At 38.7% G+C, this 12,997-nt stretch overlaps 1 protein-coding gene across 4 annotated transcripts in view; it reads left to right on the forward strand.

The window, feature by feature from the left end:
* LOC135782677 (bactericidal permeability-increasing protein-like) overlaps nt 1-11,080 on the forward strand; it is a 29,908-nt gene extending 18,828 nt beyond the window's left edge. For 2 of the 4 annotated variants that reach the window (XM_065293125.2, XM_065293128.2), the window contains 6 exons: nt 4,666-4,833; nt 6,566-6,633; nt 6,819-6,861; nt 6,957-7,020; nt 8,443-8,519; nt 9,388-11,080. In XM_065293125.2, the coding sequence (XP_065149197.1) occupies nt 4,666-4,833; nt 6,566-6,633; nt 6,819-6,861; nt 6,957-7,020; nt 8,443-8,519; nt 9,388-9,456 (489 nt within the window). In that variant the 3' untranslated portion in view covers nt 9,457-11,080. The remainder of the gene's footprint in view (nt 1-4,665; nt 4,834-6,565; nt 6,634-6,818; nt 6,862-6,956; nt 7,021-8,442; nt 8,520-9,387) is intronic. The other 2 variants (XM_073812007.1, XM_065293126.2) reach the window with 2 other exon arrangements.
* The last annotated feature ends 1,917 nt before the right edge of the window (nt 11,081-12,997 follow it).

Below are 12,997 nucleotides of genomic sequence, written 5' to 3' on the forward strand. Positions count from 1 at the left end.
AACCTGATATAATTATAGCACCCTGTGTAGTGCATCACTTCACTATAAACTGGCCACAGGAACATTCAGTATTCTGGAAATGCGCCTATAACCATTCACATCAAAATGCCTTTCAACGATAAGATTACCAAGATCTTGAGAGAGTTCTTTGCTTTTACCCATCATGAAGTCTTTCCTGTGTGCCTCCTGGGTAATGAGAAGCCTTTATAGGCCATTAATTAGGAATAAAGCAGCTGATATCAATTAGTACTGATAGGGTACAGGGTTTCTCTCTCAGAACTGTGTTCAATACTTATTCCCGGGGTCATTTCACTTTATTTATTATGACTCAAGTTGTATACTTGATCTTTCTTAACCCCGTTACTGATAAAAATGTGTCAAATACTTATTTTCCCCGCTGTATACTGTCAGTGTTAGGATACATGGCCTTAGTCATATTTATAAAATCCTGACTTAAACCAAAAGCCTCTAAAACATCTCTTTAAAAAAAACAAGTGCAACACCATCAAAAGGTTTTTCATAGTCAAGTGAAATCAGAACCACAATTAACACACAATAACCTTGCAACCTCAAGAACATCTCAGACCAATGATACATTGAAGATTGAACTATTGTGTATAGAATAGTTCTTCTGAGAAACTATTACTTGACTAAAAACTTAAACTTAAAAACTGCTTAACCTAGTAGCTAAAACCTTTGATAATATTTTATAATCTGCACATAAAAGAGATATTGGTCTCCAATTGCTTATATTTTAAAGATCGCCTTTCTAAGGCAACAAAGTAATAAGAGCCCTTCTACAGCTTAGTGGTAACCATCATTTATTTAAGATATCAAGAACAATAAACTTCACCATTCAATGGCCATACAATTTAATAAAAATCAATGAGAATCCTATCAATACAAGAGTCTTCCCATTTTCCATACTCATCATAGCCATGTATAATTCATCTTTTGACCGAGAATGTTCAAGCATATTATTAGACTCTTCTCCAATTTAAGTAAGGTCATTAAAAAAAGTGGAATTTTCTATTTCTCTTTGAGACAACTCACAATTATATACATTTCAGTTAAAAGTAACAGCAAGTTTGTGTTGTTTTCCTTGATTAGAGCACAATAAGTAAATAATATGACTTTGGGCATTTTTTCTTTCTAGGTTAAAGGAAAATTTAGATTCTGCATCAATTTGTGTAATACTTTAAAACAGAAGCGAATTAACACATCTTGTGCTTTCACACCTAACAAGTCTGCAAGCTTATTTTCTTCTAATTCACAAGAAATGGGTAATGATTACCTTGAAAACAAAATAGTCACACCTCCGCCTGATACCAAATTACTTTTTTTTGAATCATTGTGAGATTCCTGAGCAAAAGTGACATCAAAATGTTTTTGTTTTATAAATTGCAACTAAACTATTATTTTTTGACTGTCTCTAGCACCATTTAAATTGAGACTTTCAATTTTTAAATCTCTCATAATAAATTATTTTTTTTAAAAAACAAAAATTAAAAGAAACAGCTAGCAAAGCTAAGACTTTTGCCAAAAATAGAAGTTACACCACCTCTTGTTGTTTATTTTAATGATTTATTTTTGAGTTTTTCCTGAGACGGTAAACTTTTTAACAACAAATGCACCTTCTTTCATGAACATCTTAGCATCATTCACAAAAGTTGATAGATCAACTTTCCTGGACTACAGGTAGTCCTTTAGTTTCTTTTAAGAATGTGCTAATTTCATCAACTTTATATAATGTATTCTTTTCATTTTCATTTTGCGATGAAAGATAAGAGCAGTCAGAGGTATTTGAGTCTGTAGAATCAGCATCATTATCTGAGATTAAACTTTCAGCTTCATTTTCGTCTTTTTAACTTGTTTAATTACCTTGCTCTGGCACTTTTTTTTCTTTTTGTTGGGACTTTTAAGATTGACTCTGTTTCTTAGTGATGCGTCGTTTGCGAACGCCGGCTCTAAGAGCTTATTCTTTGTAGCGAACGAGCAGAGCCGAATCTTCAGACGCAGGCAGGGGAGCCGGCTCTTCTAAGGGAGCCGAGCCAGAAGAGCCGAATCTATGAAAAGAGCCGGACTGCCATCACTAAAATGTAGAGCCGGAGCTTGAGCCGAAAGAGCCGAATCAATGGAAAGAGCCGGACTGCCCATCACTACTGTTTCTATCTCTAATGCAACAACACACTCACTGTCGCTGTTTTTATCTGCAGTCTCAAAAACAATGAGATCAGGTACAGAGAGAGAAACTGTAGTAAACTCTATAGTGGGTTTATTTGGTTTAATCACAACTAGCCTGCCAGAAACTGACTCAACGACAAAATAACCTTTCTGGAAGGGCTACTAGTTCAGGTGTAGGTATATCATTAATGACAACTCCTGTTTGAACAACTTCATTGGCCTTTTCGATTGAGTTTAAAAATAAAACAACCGCATTGTTAATTTAATACGCAGAAACAATTGAGTTGCAACCCACCACATAAGTCTACAATAGTAAACTGATCTATGCAGCCTTGCAATTTATTGTATTTTTCAAATATATCATTTCGAATTCAGTGCAAATTCAGTAGCCTAAACCATTATTGTCATTGCTATCATGCAGCCCTACCATAAGGTATTTTAATATTATTACATTTAAACTTATTCAAAAACTACTGGAAGGGAACAAATGTGTTTTTGTTTTCCCCTATACAGGTGCCGGTCATATAATTAGAATATCATCAAAAAGTTGATTTATTTCATTAATTCCATTCAAAAAGTGAAATTTGTATAGTATAGTCATTCCTTATACACAGACTGATATATTTTAAATGTTTATTTCTTTTAATTTTGATGATTATAACTGAAACAGAAAATTTGAATATTACTTAAGACCAATACAAAGAAAGGATTTTTTAAAATCTGGGCCAACTGAAAAGTATGGACATTAAAGTATGAACAGCACTCAATACTTAATTAGTGTTAATTTCGTCAAACGAGACGAGACTAAATATGTTCGTCAACGACCTTTGATTCTATGACTAAGACGAGACAATGACGAGACTGAACAGATGTCCAAAAACGCTGACTAAAACTAAATTAACATGCATTATTGTTGACATATATGTTTATGTTTTGCATAAAATAAAAACTAAGATAAAATCTCTCTTAATTTTCGTCTACAATCGTCTATGAATAGAATATTCAGGCGTTACGTTATGCCTTCAAAATACACTTTTTGTTTTAATACACAGTTTGCGCTGTTGCTCAAGTTAGTACAGGTCTCATACCAGGGTGGTTGCAACACGAACCTACATCCAGCAGAACAACATCCATAGATAGTGAACAAGAGCGACGAGCACTGACATCATTTGTGAATGTGTCTCTTAAATCAGAAAACCAGACACGTTTTACAAAGTTGCATTCACAGGGCTACAGACTAGGAGTAAATTTTTGCAGTTTGCAAGTATTTTTCCTGTCTACGCGACTACATTTTATTAAAGGTAGCACTGGCGCGACTTCGAAATTGAAATATAATATTAAAATAATGTTATGTTATAAGTAAACATGCTGCACAGTGTATTGTACATGTGCATGTAAGAGCTTTCTTTGATATTTCAGCGCAATTGATGAAATAAGCTTGCGCAACTTCCACATGCTCGCAAAATTAAACTAATTAAAGATGCGGAGATCAGCAGCTTTAGTTTTATCAAAAAAAAGCCTAAAGCTATAGCGCTGTAAACTGTGTGTTCACGCTAGAAGTCAGAAAAGATGTAAAACATTGTACTCAGTACCTCAGATTAAAGTTTACAAGTCCTGGCCAAATTATATCTACAGAGTGCATTGAGACATTCCAGCACAAGAATGTGATTTCTTTAATCAAGTCTGTCTTAAATACCCTGTAAAGCTTTTACAACAAAGTAAGAAACAGTTGATTGTAGGTTTAATGGTTTACAGTAAGGCAAATATATGTTAAGAGTATGGTAAAATAAAAAAAATTATGTCTATAGGCTTAAATAAGAAAATTATCTGTATTTGTGGGGCTGGATAATATTTTGTGTGCCAGGCAGCCTAGAGCAACCTTCAACCCGGTGGCATGACAGCACCGGCCCTCGAGACCAAAAAAGCAGACCGGCCCACCAAGAATTATCTTGGTCCTCCTAATGGCCAGTACAGGCCTGTGTTAGACCATCACTATTCATAATGTCTGGATGCAACGCCGGGAGCAGACTCCAGTAACTTTCTCTAAAAACACTATTCTTTAAAAAAAATTACCATTACACATGAACAATTCAACAAACTACAGAATGCACACATAAGCACACACAGCGATAGAGAAAGAAAATAATTGACAGCACAATTGAGTTTCAATTTCAAAAAACCACCAATATGGCGATCAGTGTTTGCATTTCATCAGCTCATTTGCATTTTAAAGGACACACCCAAAAACCGCACATTTTTGCTCACACCTACAAAGTGGCAATTTTAACATACTATAATAATAAATTATCTATATGGTGTTTTGAGAAAAATCTTCACATATGTACTCTGAGGACACCAAGAATTTATTTTACATGTTAAAGAAGTATAGAGTCCACAATAGTAGGGTGATGGCACTAAACGTGTGACTGCTGTTTTTAATTTGTTATCAGATAAATAATGTGTATTTTGATTTGTATTCAGCTGGCCTCATTATATCCAGACACAGAGATACAGGTGCTGTTATATGCCAGCGAGACACCAATGTTCTCCTTCAACTCAGAAGAGCTGGACGTTCATATACCGGCTTCAGCAAAGTTCTCTGCTATTAAACAGGATGGAAGTCTGGTACCTCTCTTCGTACTGGATGTGGTGAGTTTAAAATCCACTCACAAGTGGAGGATATCTGGGCAGTATTACATCATCTACACTGAAAGGTCAAACTGCAACTAAACTCCCAGATCGAGGCCAAATCAGTGCTAGTTGCTGTCAGTGATGTATGTTTAGTGCAGAGTTATATCAAACCTGTTTAATAATATTGTTACATGATCTTGTATTACTTTGTGCCATCCACTGACAATGTGGAACTGATCCACCCAGATAGCAATAGATTCTGGATCTACTATGGACAGATCCACACCAGAGCTGTCGATTTTGGAAAAGTCCCATGTAGAGTCTATTGCTATATGGGTAGCCAATAACAGTGCTAATAGTATAAATGGAGTTCTACCAGAAAGACTCGAAGATAGGTTAAGAATTGATAAGAGTTTATTTAACAGTAGTTCGCAGCTAAGGCTGGAATGTAACATAGTATATAACATAGCGTAGGCCCCGACCATAGTTCGAATCCGGGGGGTCACGGATTCTTGTGGTTCATATCTGAAGATGGAGACAGGCCAGAGTCTAATCCCCAAAAATTGATAACGATGATCGTTACCCAACAGTGTTTCTTAGAGGTTCCTGAAACAGAGATAAGAGAAATTGTTATCTAGTGACATTGCCAGATGCCGTAAGAGGCCGTGGGATAAGCCGCTTAGGTCATAGAAGGCAACGATATGCCAGAGAGAGAGAGAGATAGGCTGAGAGATAGGCAGCGTAGGCCGTAGAAGCCAAATGATATGCCTAGTGGGAAAAGGCTGCGTAGGCATTAGAAGGCAACGATATGCCAGATAGAGATAGGCCGCATAGGCCATAGAAGGCAATACTATGCCTAGTGGGAAAAGGCCGTGTAGGCCTTTGGAAGGCAACGATATGCCAGAGAAATAGGACGCGTAGGCCATAGAAGGCAACGATATGCCAGATAGAGATAGGCCGCAGAGGCCACAGAAGGCAACGATATGCCAGATAGAGATAGGCCGCGTAGGCCATAGAAGGCAACGATATGCCAAGTGGGAAAGGTCGCGTAGGCTTTAGAAGGCAACAATATGCCAGATAGAGATAGGCTGCATAGGCCACAGAAGGCAACGATATGCCTAGTGGTAAACGGCCGCGTAGGCCTTTGGAAGGCAACGGTATGCCAGAGAAATAGGCCGCATAGGCCATAGTAAGCAACGATATGCCAGATAGAGATAGGCAGCATAGGCCACAGAAGGCAACGATATGCCAGATAGAGATAGGCCGCGTAGGCCATAGAAGGCAACGATATGCCAAGTGGGAAAGGTCGCGTAGGCTTTAGAAGGCAACAATATGCCAGATAGAGATAGGCCGCGTAGGCCACAGAAGGCAACGATATGCCTAGTGGTAAAAGGGCGCGTAGGCCTTTGGAAGGCAACGGTATGCCAGAGAAATAGGCCGCATAGGCCATAGAAAGCAACGATATGCCAGATAGAGATAGGCCATAGAAAGCAACGATATGCCAGATAGAGATAGGCCGCATAGGCCACAGAAGGCAACGATTTATGTGTGAAAATGTTTATTTGCTGTTGGTCTTGACTGCTTTTTGACCACCAGAGGTCTTGAAGTTTTTGCAGCTTGTCAATGTTGTGTTGCTCAGTTATGACCGCTGCTACGACAGTGTAGTGAGTTTGCCTTAAAACACACGAGAGACATTAAGATCAGCAGAGCTTCAGTTTATTACAGTGTTGAATCTCTGACTCTCCTGCAGGACGGCTTCTTCAGTGGAAACGCTCAGATTGAAAACGAACACCTGACCGGAGCTTTAAAAATGAACAAGTGAGTTTTTGTGCTGTTTTGAAGTCTCTCTATTCTCTGCTGGGTTATCACTGAAGTATTATTGTAGGTGTTGTGTTATTTAATTTTCCATAGTTCTTTGGAAAAAAAAATAGAAAATTGATCTATCTAAAAGATTGTTAAGTGTTGAGTAAACCTCTGTCTTCTTCCCTGACCAATGCATGAAGTTTAACTCTGAATCTTGGATCATCTGAAATTGGTGATTTCAAGGTGAGATCTACGACAAAACGAATGACTCTTATTATTTTTTAGCATATAATAAACCTGTAATAATGCTGTGTTTCATTTAATTGGTCATTATTCAGACAGCACCACTTGAACAAGCGATAAAGATAGCGATGAACATGTTTGTTCTTCCAACATTAAATGGTAAGAATTTCTATACACTATATAGTAGTATACACAAACTATACAGAATTTGTTATAAACCATTTCTGACAATTATTCACTTTAGGTTGTGTAAATGTGACCAGTCACGGAAAGTAGTGACACAAGTTCGATCTGGGGCATTTTGAGTTATTCGGTTATTCTCAAAGTGCAGTTTCTAAGCTTTCCAACGATGTGTAACACATGAAAATCTGATAAGATTTGGAGAAGTTGTGGCCATTTGAATATAACACATTCAAGAAAGAGAATGCTGAGAAATTTGAAGAGTTAACACTTTTCCCGGCCTGGAGAGATAATAGGGCTCATTTACATCTCATTTAGCTAAGCCATACCCCCTGTAAAGCCGTTTTGAGATACAGATGTTCTAGCATCATATGTAGTATTTTATTACAGAAGTCCGAATGAACAACATGCAAAAATAAACAGGACTTTTACCTTTGTGGGGATCACAAGTCGAATCCAGTCTGTTTCAGATGTGTGAATCATCCAATGATCTTTTTTGTCCACAAATGCGTATTATCCGTGAAATATAGATATATAGTCTATTGTTTACATCAGATTTCGCATGACCGTATGGTAATAGAATATAATATACAATCTGAGGACTATTTACATCGTAACATGTAAGGGTATATCAGATTACACTTCGTTAAACACATGAACCCGCCTTCAAAGTTTGTATTTAAAATAGGGCGGTAGTATAATAGATAATCCAAACAGCGCCGTCGAATGTATTTTTGATGCTTCAACACATTCAAGCTGACCCACTGATTTCACATGGACTACTTTGATGATGTTTTTATTACCTTTCTGGACATGGAAACCGTACATAGATTTTCAATGGAGGAGACACAAAGCTCTCGGACTAAATCTAACGTAAAAAAATCTTAAAGTGTGTTCCGAAGATGAACGGAGGTCTTCCGAGTTTAGAATGACATACGGGTGAGTCATTAATGACATTATTTTCATTTTTGGGTGAACTATCCTTATTCAGGAGCAACACAGTTCCCTTTGGGGGCGGAGGTGAAAACACAAGCTTATACAGTATGTAAATATACACACAGACAACGACGCCCCCCCGGTGCACGCTAGAATCTCTGGAAAAACAAGCCGATTTCAACCGCAAAATGTATGCTTTTAAATGTATAAAAACTACTATCTCAAACATTGAGAGGCTACTTCGTGATCTCAACTAACAGATTCTGCAATAAAACGAAAATCACAAATTTTGAAAAAAAAAACTTTGTTTCTCATTTTTTCGAAACTTGTGCTGCCGACTTGTGACACTGGTTTCCGTGACGGGTCACAAATGCTCTTGCCAAACAAATAAATGCTTACCTGGTTGATGTTTTACTTGAAGAAAAATGTAAGTTTCATTCTGAATAAGTGTAACTTTTATTTTAGAGAAGCTGAAGGCTGGCTTTGCCTTACCTGTGCTGAAGGACTTCAGTCTGATTAATACTAACATGATCATTAAAAACGTGAGTGCATTGTTTGCATTGTGTTCGCTTTTTATAGGTTTATTTAATGCTGACACAATAGACCGGTTGAAGACCTTATCAAAACACATTACATCATTGTTGTATTATACTGTATGCTTGCATTTTCTGAAGAGAGCTCTGTAAATTGGTTTCTGTGAGTGTAGCATCACGAGGGTTAGTGTGCTGTTTTAATGAAACAAATGAACAGTTTGGTTCCAAAATGCAATAAATCCATTTTGAGTAATTTCGGTAAAAACTTATTTTCTAAACCAAGAAAGTGACAAGATGAAAACCACTATTTTCTGTTACAAACTTTCACATAGCATTTTAAAGGGGACAGAGAATGAAAAAACATTTTTACCTTGTCTTTGTTGAATAATGGTAGTCTACCCACATTCACAAACATACAAAAAGTGCTAGACATGCTAAACATCTCAGTCTCATAGAAATTCCTCTTTTAGAAATGTAAGCCAGAAAACGGCCCAATCTGAAAAACTGATGCTTATGACATCACAGGCATCTCACTGCCCCTCCACTTTAAAATAATTGGCTACATTTTTTAGTGGCAGCAAAGTCAGCCAATCAGTAATGAGATTGCAAGTTAATATTATCGCATTTTGGAACCAAACAGCTTAAATATCTTCTGTTGAGAATATTGCTATGGTTTTGAGTTTCCTGGATCCTGAGCCACATTGAACCATCATCATATTAGGGAGTTGTGTTCTCACTGTTTTAGCTACTGAACTTCAGAATGACATAACTAATGACATAACTGTACGTAACTAAGATCTTCTGCAATGATGTGTGTGGCCTTTAAATGATTTACTGTTGTACAGTCCTGATGCCATATTGTGACTCTTTCTTTCAGGGATTTGTGATCATTTTGACAGATGTTGAAGCAACGCCAAGCAATCTCAGCAATTTATTCTGGGACTAGGCTTAAGGGTTAGTTTACCTTGACAATTTTATCATACATCACTTACCCATGTGTCGTTTAAACCTACGTAAAGTCCTTCAGAACACTTTTTTTGCAGGTGATGTCAGCAGCATGTGCTGTAGTCTGCTCGTGAATGCAAACTGAACAACCAAGCAGGAAAACAAATTATTGAATAAAATCGTTTGTTTTGTTTTCTTTTTGCACAAAAGTGTTCTTGTTGCTTCATATTATTATTATTTAACTACCGATTGCACATGGACCTTTTTGGTGATGTCTTTCATTCTTTTCTGTGCTTGATTGTGTAAATCAAACTGCAGTCTATGGGATAGTCACACAACTCGCTTTTCATCAAAAATATTTAAAAATGTGTTCTGAAGACAATCTAAAGACTTGGTGGTTTAGAACGACACATGGGTAAGTGATTTATGATAAAATTGTCATTTTGGGGTGAACTAACCCTTTAAGCCTCATCTGTGACATCTGGCCAGAATGTGCCAAACAAATACACACCTGCAATTAATAAAATGTTTCTTAATGCTACAATGCTTGTATAATCTAATTGTTGAAATCATTTATACATTTGACTAGTTTTTCTTGTTTACATGGTTCACTACAATAGTAATTAAAAACAAGAATCCTGAAAACTGCCCATATAATTATTTAATTGGCCTCCATCAGTGCCGGGTAGTAACAGATTAAATTTAATCCTCTGGATGACTTAATCACATACCAGAAATCAAGTAGTACTTGTGATATCAGTTCTTGTCATTCTGTTTTAATAGCGTAAAAATGGATCGGTGGCTAAACCAAAGAGGAGTCAAAAGAAAAGATCTGGGGCCTCATTTATAAAATGCTGCGTAAAAACCATCCTACATTTGATCTTACGATCATTTATAAAAAATGCGTACGTGTGATTCATAAACCGTACGTACGCGCAAAAAACGCGCGTACCCCTTTCAAATCTATAAATCGCAAATGAACTTGAACTTGTGCGCAGCCGAGCAGTTTCAGATCTCCGCCTTTAAACAATGCCTAATTAATGTCACAGACATATAAAAGAGCACTTCTCAATGTTTAAACCAAATTTCAAACAGCAAGAATGGCTTATATTTCCAAAAACCTGCAGCAATCAGACAAGCAAAAGTGCGTACGTCTGCTCAGACCCTGACGTGGCGCTAAGCACTTTTCCACGTCAAAGACAGCTTTTATAAATATGCACTTTGCCGTGGATTTTTGCGTACACAAACTTTACGATCAAATCTGTGCGTACGCACGCTTTATAAATGAGGCCCCAGGCGTCAACTGAAAGCAGCTAAAATCCACAGATCTATTAGTTTTGTAATGTACTAGTTTTTGTTTCATGTGTAAAATCCCTGTAATTTCAGTGATTTTGGACATTAAGGGGAAAATTTTATTTTCAGCATTTTATTGTTACCATAGTTACAACCATAGACTTCATATACCCACCACCCCAGTTTTATACTAATGGCTCTTTGGAATGACATTAAGTGGGACCTAGGCTGTTACAGTATGTTTAATTGCAGTTTTTTTTCACATGTGCAATTTGTTGTTCATATTAACACATTAACTTTTTCAAATGAAATAAAATTCATATAATAATTTCTGAACATAGCATTGCATTTGTTTTTAAAAAATTAGTTTTAGTAGAGATGGACATGGTCTTAGATTTCATTGCACTAGATGAATTTCTCCAAACTAATAACACGAGGATGTAACGTAACATTGTCCTTCGATGAAAACATTACAGAAAGTATGAGAACATTTTCAGAAAGCAGCTGAAATCTAGTTTTACGAATTAGTTAAGCATAACTCACATGCTGTCGCAAATCTTACAGTAGCAGCATGTAGGATAAATGTCTATTTTCCCTATTAGCTTACCTGCTGCCCTGCTGCTCGTGACGCTCGTGTAGCTATTTTTGAAGACTCGCGGCCCCTGCAGCCCCTCCCCTGTGCACGCCACTGATCCATCATGCCTTGTTACCGCTGTGCAGGGGGGTGTTGGTGGTGTAATGGTGTGGGGGATGTTTTCTTGGCACACTTTAGGCCCTTAGTGCCAAATGGGTATCGTTTAAATGCCACGGCCTACCTAAGCATTGTTTCTGACCATGTCCATCCCCCTTTGTCCCTTTGATTGCCATGCCCCCAACAAGTGGGTTAAACATATTGGGTCATTCTGTTGGGTAATTCCTAGCGTTTATAGTGTTGGGTTACTATAGTGTAGCGTTTATAGTGTTAAGTCACAGGCCGCCACTGATTAAAGCGCTGTTGAAGCCTGCATGTCTACTACTGTTTACGGTAACCATGGTAACAATTGAATTTCTGCTGTTGAGCGCCATCTACTGTCAAAGAGTGAATTATTCAGCATGCCAGATGTTCCCTTTCTGTCGTTCCCTCGACGTTGTTTCGATATCACTTCGATATTGAGGGTAGGTCATTGGGGCAGCATGACCTGATTTGTAGGTTCCTAAGAGGCGCGAGGAAGTTAAATCCGCCCAGACCGCGCCTCATCCCCTCTTGGGACCTTTCAGTGGTCCTTCGGGCCTCAAGAGGGCTCCATTCGAGCCCCTGAGAGAAGCTGATCTTTCTCATCTTACAATGAAGGCCGCTTTCTTAGTGGTGCTCGCTTTTATTAAGAGGGTGGGGGACCTACAGGCGCTCTCTGTTTCTCCAGAGTGCCATGGTTCACCTGTGTTTTTTTGAGACCTCGGCCCGGCTACGTGCCCAAGGTTCCCACTACTCCCTTAAGGGATCAGGTGGTGAGCCTGCAAGCACTCCCCTCTGGGGGAGATGGCCCAACCCTGTCATTTTTATGTCCAGTACGCACGCTACGCCTTTACCTGAATTACACACGGAACTTTCTGACCAGCTCTTTGTCTGTTTTGGAGGACAGCAGAGGGGGAATGCTGTCTCCAAACAGAGGTTGGCGCACTGGATTGTGGACACCATCACTTTGGCATACAACTCCCACGAGCTGCCGTGCCCATTTGGAGTGAGGGCTCACACCACTAGAGGTGTTGCCTCCTCTTGGGTGCTGGCGCAGGGCGCCACCCTGACAGACATATGTAGAGCTGGAGGTTGGGCGACACCTAACACGTTCGCCCGGTTTTACAACCTCCGGGTAGAGCCAGTGTCAGCTCGGGTCCTCCAGGGTAACAACATTAGGTGAGACCATGGTCTATTCCATACGCGCTCCCCCACTGGGTGAGGTATGATCTCCGTAGTGCCCCTTTTTCTATACCATATATCTTTGGCACATTCCTTGTATACTTCAGTACCCTGCGGCTAAGTCGATGCTATCTGCTTTAAAACCCCCCCGCTGGTGTTACTGACAAGGGGTCTGTCCCTCCTCCTCGGGTGTGGACCCCCTTGCACCTTACTGGAAGGTTTTGATGTCATTCAGCAACAGTACGGCACTTGCCTGTGATTGCTCTTTGAGATCAAGTCAAGACACGAGACAACAGAGCGTGTGGTGCACAGAAACAAACAGTGGCCATGGACGCACAGTGGCAGGGACCCAGAG

Source organism: Paramisgurnus dabryanus, chromosome 15 (genome assembly GCF_030506205.2).
Source record: "Paramisgurnus dabryanus chromosome 15, PD_genome_1.1, whole genome shotgun sequence".
Taxonomy (NCBI): domain Eukaryota; kingdom Metazoa; phylum Chordata; class Actinopteri; order Cypriniformes; family Cobitidae; genus Paramisgurnus; species Paramisgurnus dabryanus.